This window comes from Eptatretus burgeri, chromosome 9 (genome assembly GCF_056783735.1).
Source record: "Eptatretus burgeri isolate ZD-2024b chromosome 9, Ebu_testis_v1, whole genome shotgun sequence".
NCBI lineage: Eukaryota > Metazoa > Chordata > Myxini > Myxiniformes > Myxinidae > Eptatretus > Eptatretus burgeri.
Genome location: NC_140969.1, coordinates 1,821,865 through 1,838,700, shown reverse-complemented (window position 1 = coordinate 1,838,700; position 16,836 = coordinate 1,821,865). Strand labels below are relative to the sequence as shown.

The 16,836-nt window shown below is 45.6% G+C and overlaps 1 protein-coding gene across 11 annotated transcripts in view; it reads right to left on the bottom strand.

Moving 5' to 3' along the window:
- LOC147019422 (anoctamin-7-like) overlaps positions 1-16,836 on the bottom strand; it is a 79,437-nt gene that overhangs the window by 30,738 nt on the left and 31,863 nt on the right. For all 11 annotated transcript variants that reach the window (XM_085893881.1, XM_085893874.1, XM_085893876.1 and 8 more), the window contains 5 exons: positions 16,682-16,793; positions 15,984-16,038; positions 15,431-15,528; positions 15,042-15,169; positions 8,048-8,253 (listed from right to left, as the gene is read on the bottom strand). In XM_085893881.1, coding sequence (XP_085750007.1) covers positions 8,048-8,253; positions 15,042-15,169; positions 15,431-15,528; positions 15,984-16,038; positions 16,682-16,793 — 599 coding nt within the window. The remainder of the gene's footprint in view (positions 1-8,047; positions 8,254-15,041; positions 15,170-15,430; positions 15,529-15,983; positions 16,039-16,681; positions 16,794-16,836) is intronic.

Here is a 16,836-nt window from a genome sequence, read left to right as displayed (position 1 = left end):
ATAAAGGCAGTTCAATGTACTCTTTTGTCTATATCAACAAGTAAAAATAGTTTGATGGGCGAATGTACATGAAAACATTGTGGACACGTCATGTTGCTCTTCCTTGAGTGTACAGAATCTACACATAATCATGAAAGTGTTTGCAGTTGCATTATGAACCAGAACAGCACTCGGTGGAGCGCATTCCTCCACCAGGCTGAACGGTTTACGTTTTTCATCCCATTGAGAGGCCAGATCTGAATCCAGACCTGAACCAAAATCGAATCGGCTCATTCTTGTCACCTACCCAATTCATCCACCAATTTTTGGCATAATTGTGAGTGAGACACAAAACCTTCCCAATTCATCCCACCCTCCTCCCTCACCCCCACTCAGACAGCTTAGCATTTCTCCATGCGTTTAGCAAGCATTCTAATCCCCCATACCATGATATTCATCTCTGTCTTTCAAAATTTGGAAAAGCAACCACCCACACCCCACCCCCTTAAAGCTTCATGTCCTCCTTTCTGCCTCCGTCCTCACCCTACCCCTTAAATGCTTCCCCAACGCCTCACCCTCAAAAACCTTCCACAACACAAACATTCACCTGCACCTCAGACACACAAACCTTCCCCTTCCCCCCACAGGACATCACTGACTCCATGGTATCACTCCCCAGTTACTGTCTCCTCCGAATTGATAGTCCTGAACCTTGCCGCCCTTTATAATCAAGTTGTACTTCACATGAAGAACTCAATTTTTCACTGTCCTTGTCTTGACCCTACACCTCCCAACCCCCAGGAGTACCAATGGCTGCAACTTCCCCTCCGTTCCCACTTCTTATTTGTATGTGTGTTGTATCGTCACCCTAACAGGGATGACTCCAGATACATCACTCTCAGCCAACATGGACAAACTTTCAGCCATTCATCCCATCTCTCTATCTCTATATATATATATATATATATATGCCTGGTGTTGGCTTAATGGTTAGGGTGGTGGGCTTAGGATCCGAGGATCCTGAGTTCAAATCCCACTCGGCTGTTGAATTAATACCAGGTGGGGTTGACTCTGCCTGTCATCCTTCCGAGGTCGGCAAAATGAGTGCCAGCATGCTGGTATCCTGTGTCGGAGTGGCGACCCGTCCAGAATTGTACCCAATAGCCAAGGAGACTGCTTAGGCAGCACCAACGCTCTGCACAGAGTATGGTCCCAGTGGATGGATGGATATATATATATATATATATATATATATATATATATATATATATATATATCTGTATCTCTCTATCTCTCTATCTCTCTATCTCTCTCTCTCTCTCTCTCTCTCTCTCTGTCTCTCTCTCTCTCTCTCTCTCTCTCTCTCTCTCTCTCTCTCTCTCTCTCTCTCTCTCTCTCTCTCTCTCTCTCTCTCTCTCTCTCTCTCTCTCTCTCTCTCTCTCTCTCTCTCTCTCTCTCTCTCTCTCTCTCTCTCTCTCTCTCTCTCTCTCTCATCATATGTGGGTGTTGGTACCTCTCCCACCAGCCATGGCACTTCAGCAAAGGACTTCTGTGACTCCATGGGCCTGACTCAACATGGGAGCTTTCCCAACCAGATTTCTCCAAATGGCAAATCCTCCCTTTTGGACTTGGTGACAAACATTCCCACAAAAGTCTCCTGCTCTTCCTCTATTTCAATTGGTTCTTCTGATCATGTGGTTGTGAAAGTCAACATCTCTGGTTATTCCCAAGGAGCTGCCTCAACGCCGGCAAGTCTGTCATTTCACTCAAGCAGATTTATTGGCAGGGACTGAAAAGCAGCCATCTCTCTCGAGGATTCGTCTCCCACATCCACTGCCTCTGTTAACTCGGGCTGTGAATTCTTCCACACAACTCTTGTCTGTCTCTCTCAGATTCATCCCATCTCGTCTTCAATTGTCCAACCCTTCTCCCCCCCCCCCCCCACACTCACATTGCACAATGAATCCTGTGGTGAGGCAGTTGCTCTGAAACAACTTGTCTTCTCTTCCTGGAAGGCAAATCCGACCGAAGGCAATCTCGGTGTTTTCCAAAAGTCCACAACACGTGGGTCTCCACTCTCAGGAGAGATAGAAAACAACGTCTGTCCAACCTCAAGAATGAACTTTCAAACTTGTCTCCCTCCACTTTAACCTCATGGTGCCTTGTCACGTCTGTCTCTGTAGTTTGCTCCACCTCTATCCCTTCTCTATCTTCAAATGGCTCCACAGCCAACTCTGCTCGTGAAAAGGCTGAATGCCTCAATTCTGTGTTTGCTTCCAAATCTTGTGTCCCCAACCCTCACTCTTCATACCTATCCTTCCCTGTTGTGTTGTACCCAACTGCTCCTGGACTCTGTCTTTGGCACCTGAGAAGGTGGAGAAGGTCTTTCACCCCTCGACTCTGACTCTGTTACTGGACCAGACCAGTTTTGCTGGTCTTGCACATCCTCCCTCATTCTTTTTCTGTCTGTGTCTCCGAGTCTCTCTGTGTCTGTCTCTGTGTGAGTCTCTGTGTGTGTCTGTGTGAGTATCTCTGTGTGTGTCTGTGTGTGTCTGTGTGTGTCTGTGTCTCTCTCTCTCTCTCTCTCTCTCTCTCTCTCTCTCTCTCTCTCTCTCTCTCTCTCTCTCTCTCTCTCTCTCTCTCTCTCTCTCTCTCTCTGTCTCTCTTCTCTCTCTCTCTCTCTCTCTCTCTCTCTCTCTCTCTCTCTCTCTCTCTCTCTCTCTCTCTCTCTCTCTCTCTCTCTCTCTCTCTCTCTCTCTCTCTCTCTCTCTCTCTTCATCATATGTGGGTGTTGGTACCTCTCCCACCAGCCATGGCACTTCAGCAAAGGACTTCTGTGACTCCATGGGCCTGACTCAACATGGGAGCTTTCCCAACCAGATTTCTCCAAATGGCAAATCCTCCCTTTTGGACTTGGTGACAAACATTCCCACAAAAGTCTCCTGCTCTTCCTCTATTTCAATTGGTTCTTCTGATCATGTGGTTGTGAAAGTCAACATCTCTGGTTATTCCCAAGGAGCTGCCTCAACGCCGGCAAGTCTGTCATTTCACTCAAGCAGATTTATTGGCAGGGACTGAAAAGCAGCCATCTCTCTCGAGGATTCGTCTCCCACATCCACTGCCTCTGTTAACTCGGGCTGTGAATTCTTCCACACAACTCTTGTCTGTCTCTCTCAGATTCATCCCATCTCGTCTTCAATTGTCCAACCCTTCTCCCCCCCCCCCCCCCCACACTCACATTGCACAATGAATCCTGTGGTGAGGCAGTTGCTCTGAAACAACTTGTCTTCTCTTCCTGGAAGGCAAATCCGACCGAAGGCAATCTCGGTGTTTTCCAAAAAGTCCACAACACGTGGGTCTCCACTCTCAGGAGAGATAGAAAACAACGTCTGTCCAACCTCAAGAATGAACTTTCAAACTTGTCTCCCTCCACTTTAACCTCATGGTGCCTTGTCACGTCTGTCTCTGTAGTTTGCTCCACCTCTATCCCTTCTCTATCTTCAAATGGCTCCACAGCCAACTCTGCTCGTGAAAAGGCTGAATGCCTCAATTCTGTGTTTGCTTCCAAATCTTGTGTCCCCAACCCTCACTCTTCATACCTATCCTTCCCTGTTGTGTTGTACCCAACTGCTCCTGGACTCTGTCTTTGGCACCTGAGAAGGTGGAGAAGGTCTTTCACCCCTCGACTCTGACTCTGCTACTGGACCAGACCAGTTTTGCTGGTCTTGCACATCCTCCCTCATTCTTTTTCTGTCTGTGTCTCTGTGTCTCTCTGTGTGTGTCTCTGTGTGTGTCTCTGTGTGTGTCTGTGTGTGTCTGTGTGTGTCTGTGTGTGTCTGTGTGTGTCTGTGTCTCTCTCTCTCTCTCTCTCTCTCTCTCTCTCTCTCTCTCTCTCTCTCTCTCTCTCTCTCTCTCTCTCTCTCTCTCTCTCTCTCTCTCTCTCTCTCTCTCTCTCTCTCTCTCTCTCTCTCTCACTCATCGTCATTTTCGCTCAGTCATCTTCCATCTGCTTGGAAATCTGCCAACATCACGGCACGAGCTAAAGAAAAGGTGCAAAAACTGATCCCCTCAACGACAGAGCTGTCAGCTTACTTGAAATAATCAGCAAGCTCATGGAATCCATCAATGCAGTCGATATAAAAATCTTCCTCTTCTCCAACCTCATCTCAATTCACCAATTTGGTTTCAGACCAGATCACTCGACCTTGGACATGTTGCTTTTACTCACCCGACAATGGATGGAAGCCCTCAATGTCAGATATGAGATCATGGCCATCTCTCTGGACATATCTTGTGCTTTTGACACAGTCTAGCATCCTGCCTTGCTCTCCAAACGGTCTGCCTTTGGCATCAAAGGCCAACTCCATACATGGATTCCTGACTTCATATTCCTTCGTAGCCGATGTGTGGCTCTCAATGGATCCTTTCATCTCCTCTCCCTCGAAAGGTTGAAGTGCCCAAAGGCAGTGTTCTGGGCCCAGTCCTATTCCTGATCTTCATCAATGATATCTCTCACTCTCTGGAAAATACTCTTTTTTCTATTTGCTGACGACTCCACCAAGTGCCATGACATCCCTGATCCTTCAGACAGGCAGGCTGCAGCCACTTCCCTCTCTTCAGCGTTGAACAAATCACAAACTGATCAAACACCTGGAATATGTCTTTCAATCCTGACAAATCTCACACTCACGATCTCTCTCCAAAAGAACCATGTGGCAACCGCAACCCCCCCCCCCACCACCAAATCTACTTTCTTAGCAATCCTCTTGAGGTGGTTCAGTCATTCAAACTCCTGCTTCTCACCATCAGCTCCAATCTTTCTTGGGCAAACCACATTTCAACGTTTGTATGATGGAGGATGCCCAGTCGGCGGCTGACTTTTGAGGCAAAGTCCTTCCTTGGCACACCTGAAGTCCTATCCACCTAGAAGGCCTTCGTCTGCAGTTTGATGGAGCACTGCTCTGTCCTATGGGCTGTCCCTCCACCTCACATCTTGCTCAGTTGATGCTGTGGAAACCAAGGCCTTCAAGATCCTTGGAATCTCTCACACTGAGTCGGAGTCTATGGGCTTATCACTTCGCCATTGCAGACAGGTTAGTGGTTTCTCTGTTCTCCTTTCTGGTCTTGTACTTCTGCTCTTTCAGTGCTTTGTCCCACCGAGCCACCACCCCCCCCCCCCCGGTTTCTGCAGGGTTCACACGGTCCACCATCAATCCTCTTCCAGGAAAACTACCCAAATCCAGGATCACTGCTCACTTCAACTCATTTGTTCCTCTTTTTTCTCCACCTACAGAATAAACTTCCAGATCCTCTTCAATCTCATTCCTCCCTTCAGGTCCTCAAGATGGCTGGTCACCATCTCAGATCATCCCAAATCCAAAACCATGATGTTTATACCCTTGTTAACCCCACCCAAATCCCTCTTAATTTTCCAGTTTTTACTCCATGGAGTTTCCTTCTCCAAGCATGTGTGTTTTGGTGGCCTATTTTTGGCTGCTCCGTCCTGATCTCTTCGATGTGCTCGCTCTCCCATGAGCCTCAACTCTGTATGCAATTTTTTAAAATAATAACTAATCCACAACTTTTTGAGATATCGGGCTATGATTTGTTTTTGCCCCCATCTGTCAATGGTGAAGAATCACTTTTAAAATGATCATGTTCGGATTCGGATCTTCACCAAAATCGAAACAGTTTGTCCTTGTCATACACCTAACATGTCCACCAAATTTCGTCCAAATCCATCCACAACTTTTTGAGATATCCAGCTCACAGGCAGATACACAGACAGACAGGAGTAAAAACACAACCTCTGTCCATCTTTGGTGGCGGAGGAAATAAAACAGGATGCTGGTTTCAGTTTTACACCTGCTTACATCTGGTTTTGTTCAACCTGCTGTGTCTACCATCAATCCATCCCCAGCTCCACCAGACCACACACATGTCCCTCCAACAACTTGTTTATCTCATCTCCCTCTCTTGGTCAAAGACAATCCACCCAGCATTCATCATTGTCAATCTCTCAGGGTTGAGGGTGATCTCTTCTCGAGGTTAGGTTTGGGGGTTATTGATTCATCTGTGGGTTGAGAAGTCCGATCCTCGAACTGCAGACTCCGACAGATGTCGTAGGCAGTGGTTCGGTAGTTGTACCCTGCTGTTCTCGGTCTCATTCATTCCCTTTCCTTTTGCTTCTCCTGTTTTCCAGCTACCAGGACAAAGCAGTTTTCCTCAAATAGGTATGTGCCCTCTCTCACAAGACAACACCATGTGGGTTGGTCCTTGGCTTGCCCGTCCCAGTTTGTGGTGTAAATGTCACACTTCTCAAAGATTAATTTTCGTGTGTCCTTGAAGTGTTTCCTCCAGCCCCCACATGGTCCTTGTCCATGGCTGAATTGTGGATGTAGAAGGCTTTTCAGGTGGTTCCCATAGGTCACCAGGCTTCACAGCCACACGGCAAAATAGGAATAACAGTCTTGTAAGTGAAGAGCTTCAATCGGGTCCTGATGTTGCAATTGTTTAACACATGATATTTCACTCTTCCAAAGGTATAACAGGCACATCAGATCCAATGATGAATCTCCTCATTGATGTTGGCTTTCTGTGAAAGATAACTAGCAAGGTATGTGAAGTGGTCGACATTTTTCAGCTGTTGCCCATTAATGGTGATCTTTGACAGGGTGGACGTTTGGGCTTAAGTCGGCTGGTTGAAACACCTTCATTTTTTTTCAATGCTGAGTTATAGACGCAGGCACTGGTATGCTCGAGACAAGCAACTATGCCATTGAGGAGTTTGTCAAGGATGAACATCTTAATGACGAAAAGAAAGATGGAAAATGGAGATGGAGGAATTGTGCAACCCTGCTTGACACCAGTTCGGATGATGAAGGATTCCATCTCGGAGCCATTACATTGGATACAAGCAGAATCTCGTCATGAAGGGGTCTTAAGATGGTGATAAATTTCCCTGGGCAGCTGAACTTCATCAGGATATTCCATAAAGCATCACAGCTGACAGAGTTAAAGGCTTTGGTAAGAACATTATGGCCATGTAAAGGTCCTGCTGTGATGATCTCTGCATTTTTCCTGGATCTGCTGGGTCACAAAAATCACGCCTGCAGTTCCCATCAATGGTCTGAAGCCACATGAGGACTCGGGGAGGATTTCCTCTGCCAGACGGAAGAGTCAGCGCAATAATGTTCAAGCGAGGATCTTTCCAGCAATGGAGAGGAGGGCAACACCTCTGTTGTTTCCACAGACAAACTTGTCTCCCTATTTTGAAAATTGTGGTTGACATTTGCATTCCTCAGTCGGTGGGGATTTCGTCTGTGTTCCAGATTACATGGAGCTCGTTGAACAGTGTTTCTGTGCCCACTTTAAAAACATCAAGTGGAATACCATCGGGCCAAGATGATTTGTTGTGATTTATCATTACTCGAAGCACCTGTTCTGAACGGGATTGGCCAGGTGGTTATGTTATTATCCTTATTCAAACGTGCAATTCAAAATACCTCTCCAAAATACCCCTTACTGCATAATTCAAAATACCTCAATGCACTGGAAAACTTAGGGACAGGAATACTGTCTTTTGAAGGGTGGGGACTTGTAATAACCTCTCCCACAAAACACATTTACATGAAGAATTTGCATCTCCCCCCCCCAAACCCCACGACACATTTTCATCGAGAATTTGCACCTCCCCTCCTCCCCCCCCTTCACATTTACAGACAGAATTTGCATCTCCCCACCCCCCCCGCCCTAGAACTGCCGGAGGAATAGTCACACACACACACACACACACACACACACACACACACACACACACACACACACACACACACACACACACACACACACACACACACACACACACTACAATTCGTGTGTGTGTGTAACGATATCCTTATTCCTTACCCTAAAATAACAAATGATGTGTATAAATGGAGCTGCGATGGTAAGACTCATGTTAAGCACTGGACAAGTTAAACTCTCATCCAAAGTTCTAAAACGGACAAACTTGTACAACACAGTGACCATAAAATAATTTGAAAAAAACAATGTCTCAGAAACCTACATGGAACAGGACAGCAATGTGGACTATCCAGGTCAGGATGGTCAAAAATATTCCGTTGTCCTTGACACGTTCAGGTATCGGGCGCTGGTAGTAAAAAAGGAACTTCTTTGCATCCAAGCGGATCTCGATCCAGTTGTTTATCATAATGAGGAGTGGAGCAGGTGGGAAAGCCACAGAGAACATGGTGAGGAAACAGAACTGGATTACTGGGAAAGGAGAGAGGGAGAGGGAGAGAGAGGGGGACAGAGCACAAGAGTCGATTAGGATTTTTCATTCACTTTGCAATCAAAGTTTTATTTGAATAGAATGTGCAAAATTAAAATGTTTCTCATGGCCGAGTACAAACATGCATATGCATATCGGATAGGTTGGTGAGAACATTTGTTTTCTAAAGAATTAATAAATTAAGATTTGTACAAATTAGGTTTAGCACGATTTATATTTTAATTGGAATTTCACATGTGTGTGTGTGTGTATGTTTATATATATTGTTGTGGTTGACCAAATTCGCAAACCACCATTCAGGTCCCTTAGGTGAGATATCTCGGTAAGTATATGTGTAGTTAGGCCCAAACCCGTTGTCTAGAGGGAATAAATGTCATTCATGAGGGCTGCGACTCTTCAGGATAGCCGTTTTTCTTTTACTATCTTTATTTTGGACCAACCGCCATTATTACCACCACCAACCACGTCTCAACAGCCATCACAACAACAACCACCAACCACAACGCCACTTCACCACAACCGCCACGACCTTTACCGTCACAACTCGCCACCATCGCATCACCGTCATCTCACGCCACTCGTGGGCACCGATGCTGGACTCGTGTAGAGCGCGCACCGAGCAGCGTGTTCAAAAGCATCGCGGACTTTCCGCAGAAAAACGGATCAAAAACGACTCACGCCCACTTTTGTTCCGTCCAATCGGTGAGCGAGGGGCGATTTGGCCCCGCCTCCAGGGCGTTGGAGGGCGGTCGCTATATGCAAATTCATGGATCAAAAAGCATTCACGCCCACTTTTCCTCGGGCCAATGGGGAGCCAGCAAGAGAGGTGAAAGGTCGGAGGCAGAGGGTAAAAAATGAAGGAGCAAGGCCACGGGGGATATAAGGGGCCGCGTTCGTCAGTCGAGGCAGTTCAGTTCGCAGGAGGAAGAGTTGAGTTGGAAGCGGAGGAAGAGTTGAGTTGGAAGTGGAGAAGAGAGCAGTTCGCAGTTAGCAGTTCGCAGTTGGGAGTTCGCGGAGTCGGAGTGAAGAGGACGGAGCTGTGGAGAGGCGGCGGCGGCGAAGGCGGACGAGGGGGTGCTCGCGTCGGATTCGGGGAACTGCGGAGAGAAGGGCCGGCGGCGCGACCGAGGTCGTGGTGGAGACGCTCGTCGCGGGACCCGCAATTTTGTGAAATCCTCCTTTCCCCGAGCATCAGCAACCCCCTCCTGTTTCCCCCCGCGCTGAGATAGTGTGACAAAAGGGGGCCCCCTTCCCACCCCCTACCAGACACTGTCCGCGAGGCCCGCGGAGTTGAGGCACCACCGCCGCTCCGCGTCTCATCATCAGACGGGTAGGCCCGACACGGTCTCGGCCCCGGGCCCGCCTACCCCCCTCAGAGGGTGGTTCTCTTTTCTTTTGCTTTGGGAATATGTGTTGTCGGCGCCGTCTGTGAAGTAAAATTGTATAAGTGTTGCCGTGTGCTCGCGTAGTCGGTAATAGATCTGCATTGTGGCATTTGCTTTTTGTCTTCTTCTTTTCCATGTGCTTTTGGTGGAATTGTATATGTGTGCTTTCCGTTCATCGCGAAATAAATGTGCTTATTATTGAACTGTTTTCCCGCTTCGCTTCGTCATTTCTTTCATTGAATCCCCATCTTGCTTCACGTAAAGGGTTGGTCGTGGGCTCAGACGCCCGATAATTAATCGAACCGTCGAGGCCGACGAATAACACCGCTCGGTTATCCCGATAGTACGGAACGGGTCGCTTAAGTGGCCCGTGTCCGAAGTCGACCTGCGGCGAGGTGCGATCGCCCGGTCTACCCTCCGTGTGGGTACTTAGGTAGGTCGAATTTGGCGAGCAACCCTATCCCACGCGGGGGCCGATTGGCTCGATCGCGGTGAGACCGAAAGGTCCACCCGTGACTGGTTCCCGGCGTTAGTCCGAGAGGGTCACGACTGGATTGTCCGTCCGGTGGGCGACGTGCCGCGATTCGAGTTACGTGGCCGTTCGCACGCCGGCGGGCGCGAATCCGCAACAATATATATATATATATATATATATATATATATATATATATATATATATATATATATATATATATATATATATATATGTTTGGAGGTGGTGGCACTAACAAAAACACAGGAAGCGGAGCTGGAGGTGGCAGAGTTAAAGATGCTGCGATTCTCGTTGGGAGTGAAGAGGATGGACAGGATAAGGAATGAGTATATTAGAGGGACAGCGCAGGTAGGATGGTTTGGAGACAAAGTGAGAGAGGTGAGATTGAGATGGTTTGGACATGTGCACAGTAGGGAAGCGGAGTATATCGGGAGAAGGATGCTGAAGATGGAGCCGCCAGGCAGGAGGAGAAGAGGTTCATGGATGCGGTGAGGGCGGACATGTGGGTAGTTGGTGTGTCAATGGAAGATGTGGAGGATAGAGCGAAATGGAGACGGTTGATCCGCTGTGGCGACCCCTAATGGGAGCAGCCGAAAGAAGAAGAAGAAGATATATAATATTATGTGTGTGTGTGTGTGTGTGTGTGTGTGTGTGTGTGTGTGTGTGTGTGTGTGTGTGTGTGTGTGTGTGTGTGTGTGTGTGTGTGTGTGTGTGTGTGTATGCAAAGGTGGTGAACAAAAAATGTAAACACCTGGGTAAATGAGGGACACCAAGCAACGGCTTCCACAATGGTGTGGCCACTGTGTAAATTAAGCAAATAACATCCCAGCATGCTTAGGGTCAGGTGTCAAAATGCTGCACAGGCCTTGTTGCCAATAATTATGGTTAATATGGTTGCAAGAGACCACCCAATGCCCCCATCCAGAGCACGTGTGGTTACCCAATGGTTTGATGAGCGTGACTATGATGTTATCCAAATGCCATGGTCTTCTCAGTCACTAGATCTGAACCCAATCGAACATTTCTCGGATATTCTGGAACGACGCCTGAGACAGCGTTTTCCACCTTCATCAAACAGGTTTCCATCCATCCATTGGGACCATACGCTGTGCAGAGTGTCGGTGCTGCTGCCGAAGCAGTCTCCTTGGCGATTGGACACAATCCTGGACGGGTCGCCACTCCGACACAGGATATCCGCAAGCTGGCACTCATTTTGCCAGAGTCAACCCCACCTGGTATTTTTTCAACAGCCAAGTGGGATCCCAAGCCCACCACCCTAACCATGAAGACAACACCAGGCATAAACAGGTTTGAGTTTATCGATTTTCTGGTTGAAGAATGGTGCCACGGCATCCCTCCTGTAGAATTCCAGATGCTGGTGGACTCTGTGCCACGACGCATACATACATGCTGTACTGGCCGCACGTGGTGACCCAACACCCGATTAAGTGACTTTACATCGATGTTTATATATTTTTTGTCCACCACCTGCACATGTGTACGTTTAATGTGTGAGTGTTAAATGTTAATTTTCTGGACCATCTACAAATGATTGTGAATAAAGGTATCCCACAAGGGCCTTACAAACGAGTCATTAACCCTCTCACCCTAACCGAATAAGAGCTGCACTTGTGTATATGGCAGGGCAATGTGTGTCGATTATTAATTTTTGAAGGGATTTGTCTCGGTATAGTGTCGGAAACAAAACCACTCGTATTATCACGCATTTCCTGTTTTCATATACTGTACATACTGAAAATCAAAATGGCGGAAAGTGAGACGTCATGGGAGAGCAGCAAATAGTTTTGAAATTTCTGGTCGATGAAAACATGAAGTCTCTTGAAATTTACGAAATTCCTGTGCAGAGTTGTGAAGACTGCCTGTAAACGGACCTCCGTATGAAAGAACACCAGTGAGAGGGCAAGAGTTGTACAAGGAGTGAGTCGATGAAGAATGATGTCCAATGCTGGCTTTGGATTGTCCATATTCATCGTACATGTTCGTAGAAGTACATGAACTTGAATGACGTCCAAGCTGGCTTTGTTAGGGTTGCACCAACATTTTATAATAATAATCTCTACACTGAACCAACACAACACCAACACCAACACCGACACGAAAGCCTTGTATGAAGTATGTCCAAAGATGGAGAACGTATTTTAAAGCCATGTAAGTATATTTGTAAAATGCAAACAAGTTGAGTAATGAGTAAAAATAAGTTAGCCAATTCAATTTGGAGGGACTTTTATTGAATCTGGGATTTCTAAAATGTGTCAGACTTCGACTAGTATTTTAGAACAATCCATCAAGGTATTGATTTTAACAAAACCTTCTCGTGGTGTTGCAGAATGTAAAGGCCCGGTCACACCTTGACGTTTTAGCCAACGTATGCCGATTTTTGAATTTTTTTTCTAAAACGCTGGCACACGTTGAATACGTTATGGGTAAGTTTTGATAACATTGAGAGCACGCTGAAAAACACTGCCATACGTCGTTGTACGTTGGCTTTAAACGTTGTACTTTTTGGTTGTCCTCAAATTTTTTCATGCTTGAAATTTCACGACGTATGCCGGCGTATGACTCACACGTTTCGCTACGCTGGCCACAAGTTGTAGGCACGGTCTGCGATCGTTGACAGACGTCAACACATGCTACTTGTAAGTTAATCATAAGTTGAGACACGCCGAGGTAATGTTTAGCGTACCCAAAACTTATTTCTAACCTATGATTAACGTGTTGTTGGCACGTTACGCGATCGTTGCCACACGTCGACAGACGTTACTTTTAAGTTACTCATAGGCTGAAAGACGTCGGTATAATGGATCGTCCTTGCGTCAGCGTCCACGGCCACGGCCAGGACACTTATTTGCAGCATTCTTCAAACTTTTCTTCGGCATGACGAGGATGTTCACACTTCGATGTCTAGCTTGGCTATGATTCCAATTGTCCATCGGCAGCGTCTATTTAAAATAGTCGAGTTTGAGCGTTTTAACACGTTCAGAAGAAACGCTTCAAATTTCACAACCCCAGCGTCAAAAAAAAAAAACAAAAAAAAACAAAGGCGAGTGACAGCAATTTAAATCGTTCATTGTAAACAATGAAAATAGCTGAGTGGTACCGTTTAAAAGTCGTTGAGTGTAAAAAAAATCCAATTGTTGAGCGCAAGCGTCTACTTTCAATAGTGGAGATGCAGCCATTTAAATCGTTGAGTGGCAGCCTATGAACCTACCCGTGGACACGCGGACGCAAGGACGATCCATCATAACCCACACCCTCCCCCTCACACTCACCTACTACTGCCAACATGAACAAACTACTACTAATACTAATAGTAATACTGATACTGATACTGATACTGATACTGATACTGATACTGTTACTGCTGACATGGACATCGACTCAAAAAGGACTCGAAAACACTGTTGGGTTCCCCTTTTATGAACACCATTTTTATATAACAATTCCCAAAACCGCTGGGAACACGTCTTTATATGGCAGTTGTAACCTAGAAACACATTCATTTTTTTTTTTTTTGTCGACCGGAAGACGTCATTGGAATACGTCTACATACGTCGATGTGTGTTGGGACTACGTAAAGAATTGGTTCAAAGCACGTCAAACATAAGTTAGAAATAAGTTTCGCGTAAAAAAGACAATACCGCGACGTGTTTCGACTTATGAGTAGCTTATAAGTAGCCTTTGTGGACGTGTGTAAGCGTCCACATATCGTGTGTAAAACTTATCCCCATCGCATGCGGAACGTGTGTCATACGCCGAGTACGTCGTAAAATTTTGAACATGTTCAAAATTTCTTGACGTACTCTACTTAATACGACTTATGATAGCGTATTTAGCGTTCTACTCGCGCATACCAAACTTACTCATACCGTATTTGACGTGCCCCAACGTTTTAGACACACTTTTTGTTATGTCGGCATACGCTGGCAAGATCGCCAAGGTGTGACCGCGATTTTGACCCTTCCATTTATACGGCAGTTATGATTCGAATCGTTGTGCGTCAGCCTTTTAATAGGCTACGTCACGACATCGTCGGCGATGCGTGCAACGCGCTATGCCTGAGTTAGACTATCGTTGGGCATCGGTTGTGTAGGCCGACAACAGGTTCAGCATTCGTTGGTATAAGTTATCTATAACACAACGAAACATTCTGTGTCCGTAACCAATGCGTTATACATAAGACCAAGTCGCTATGAATACGTCCGAATCTTTAAAAAAAAACATCAAAAGTTCAACGTAAGCCAGCGTTTTACATACATTTTAATACGTTGCCATCGCTGGCTAAAACGTCAAGGTGTGACCGGGCCTTAAGGAACCTTGATTTCGAGCACACAAGGGTCATATCAAACTTTTTAGGGTCGTGCTAAAAAAAAAAAAAAATTGTGTACGTTGGGGACCAGAGAATTATTTGATTTTTTAGCCTTGTGATTTAAATGAGAAATAATCTAAGTCCAGCTCTAAATTGTCACCCTGGTGTTTAGCAGACAGGATGAGGCATCAATGTGCGTGCCGTCCACATGAGGGACGTGAAACTGGACGTCCAGTCTGCAAGCATTAGGCAGTAGACGTTAAGCATCCCACCGTGACGGTGATGTGGAGGTGAGCTTTCGGCAGCACCATGAACAAATTCCTCGTTCCTGCTCTAACCTACAGGGGGCACTGCATCAGTGGCACCACAACACTCTCAACAGTCATGCAAACTGGAAGCCACATGCCGTACTCAAAATGATAATGACGAATGTGCAATTACATTAATAAAGGGATATTATGAGGAAAGGACGGTTGTGGTGTTAATGAGCCTTACTCAATTAAACCTGGAATAAATCCAAATATTTATGGGAAATCGATAAACAATGAAAATATAAATGCTTACCAATTTCTAGGTATTCATACAATAGACCGTTCCACTGTAGTAAACCATAATCCATCTCCCACTGTTCCAGCACACGTTCTTTGTGAAGCTTCACCACTGTTCTTTTGTGCCACCACGTCATGACTTTGCTGTAAAAACAGAAAGCAGAAAAATAACGAATAATAAAAAAATAAAATAAGAATTGCACACGACGACCAAAAATAATGTTCAGAACATCCACGGTTTCACGAGTCATCGTATCTTTGCTCCACATGACACGTCGTTAGAACCGTAAACTAATCTTAGCAAGAAGAACACAGCGATGAATTGTGGATTGAAGAACCATCTTTTTCAAATGATGTGCTCAGCCCATCAACCAATGGAATAGTCATGAAAGATGAACTACTCACGTCAGGAACAGCTCTTTCAAGTTTCCCAGAATCATTTGAGCAAAAAGGAAGACAAAGACACTCTGGGTGAGATCTATCATGCACCCTCCTGGAGGACACTGTCAACATAAAGAACAAAGTCAAGAAACAACAAATCACTTTTGATTGAAATACAAAACGAGATTGGACATACGTATGTCCAAGATGTAAAAATTGTATTTTAACACAAAGCAGACTTTAAAATAGTTTGGAGTTATTCCAAATAGATTCCTCATCTGGTGAGATTTAATGTCCCCTCAAACCAGGAAATCTTTCCCATCCAACTGTCTCCTTACTTGCTTGTCAAATTGGATGTGCATCGTTATTCGTTACAGGTCGTACCATTTTTGGTTGAAATGAAACCCAAGTCTTAGTCCCTTCGATACAAACATATCACATTCTTTATGGATACAAACCAACAATCCATACAACTGTACAAGGGGGATAAGTCACACTGGTACATTGGTTGGGGTTGCAAATGAAGTGTGAACTTTGGTCGACAACGTGTCCGAGAATGCAGGACTTTGAACAATACCTCTTCCATCCGGTATCCCTGAAACGTAGTGTAGTGTCCAGGATAACCAACAAATCTGAAAACGACAAAAGGCACCCAAAATTAAACATTTGTTATTTATTGTGCAGATACAGCATTGTAATGTGTCTGGGTCTTCATGGACCACAATCACGCCAGGCGATTTCACCCCAAGGTTACGATTACAACTGAGCGATCGGATTGGTTCGTTTGAACAAAGCACGAGAATGGTCATGTGGTCTCTATTTGTGCGTTGAACAACTGTCTTTGACACTGCCTCTCCCACTAAGACGACAGAGTTATAGGGCAGACTCACGATCTACCCAATTATTTCCCCAACAATGATAATTGTATCATTCTACCTGAACAAAAATCGAATCAGCTCGTTCTTGTCATCTAGCCAATTCAACTCATCAACCAAGTTTTGTCATAACTCGTCCACAACCTTTTGAGAAATCGCGCTATTTATTGCTTTGGCTCAATCACTCAATGGTGAAGAATCATTTTAACAATTCTCGTGTCAAGATGTGACTCTTCATCAGAATCTAATCAATTCGTCCTTCATACACACCCAATCTGTCCACCGAGTTTAGTCCAAATCCGTCCACAACTTACTGATCCATCGTGCTCACAGAAAAACAAATAAACAGGGTTGAAAACATAACGTCCGTCCACCTTCATGGCGGAGGCAATCATCTTACCTCCCTTTGAAGAAGGCCAGATAAACATGGCCTGAAAAGAAATTGAAAAACTGAAAAATGAAAATCTTTGCCGCCAAAGCATCTTCAAATTCTGCTTGAGTCCTGTGCATTTCTGTGTTGGGATGAGAGGGGGGAGGGTTCAGTTAGTACTGTAC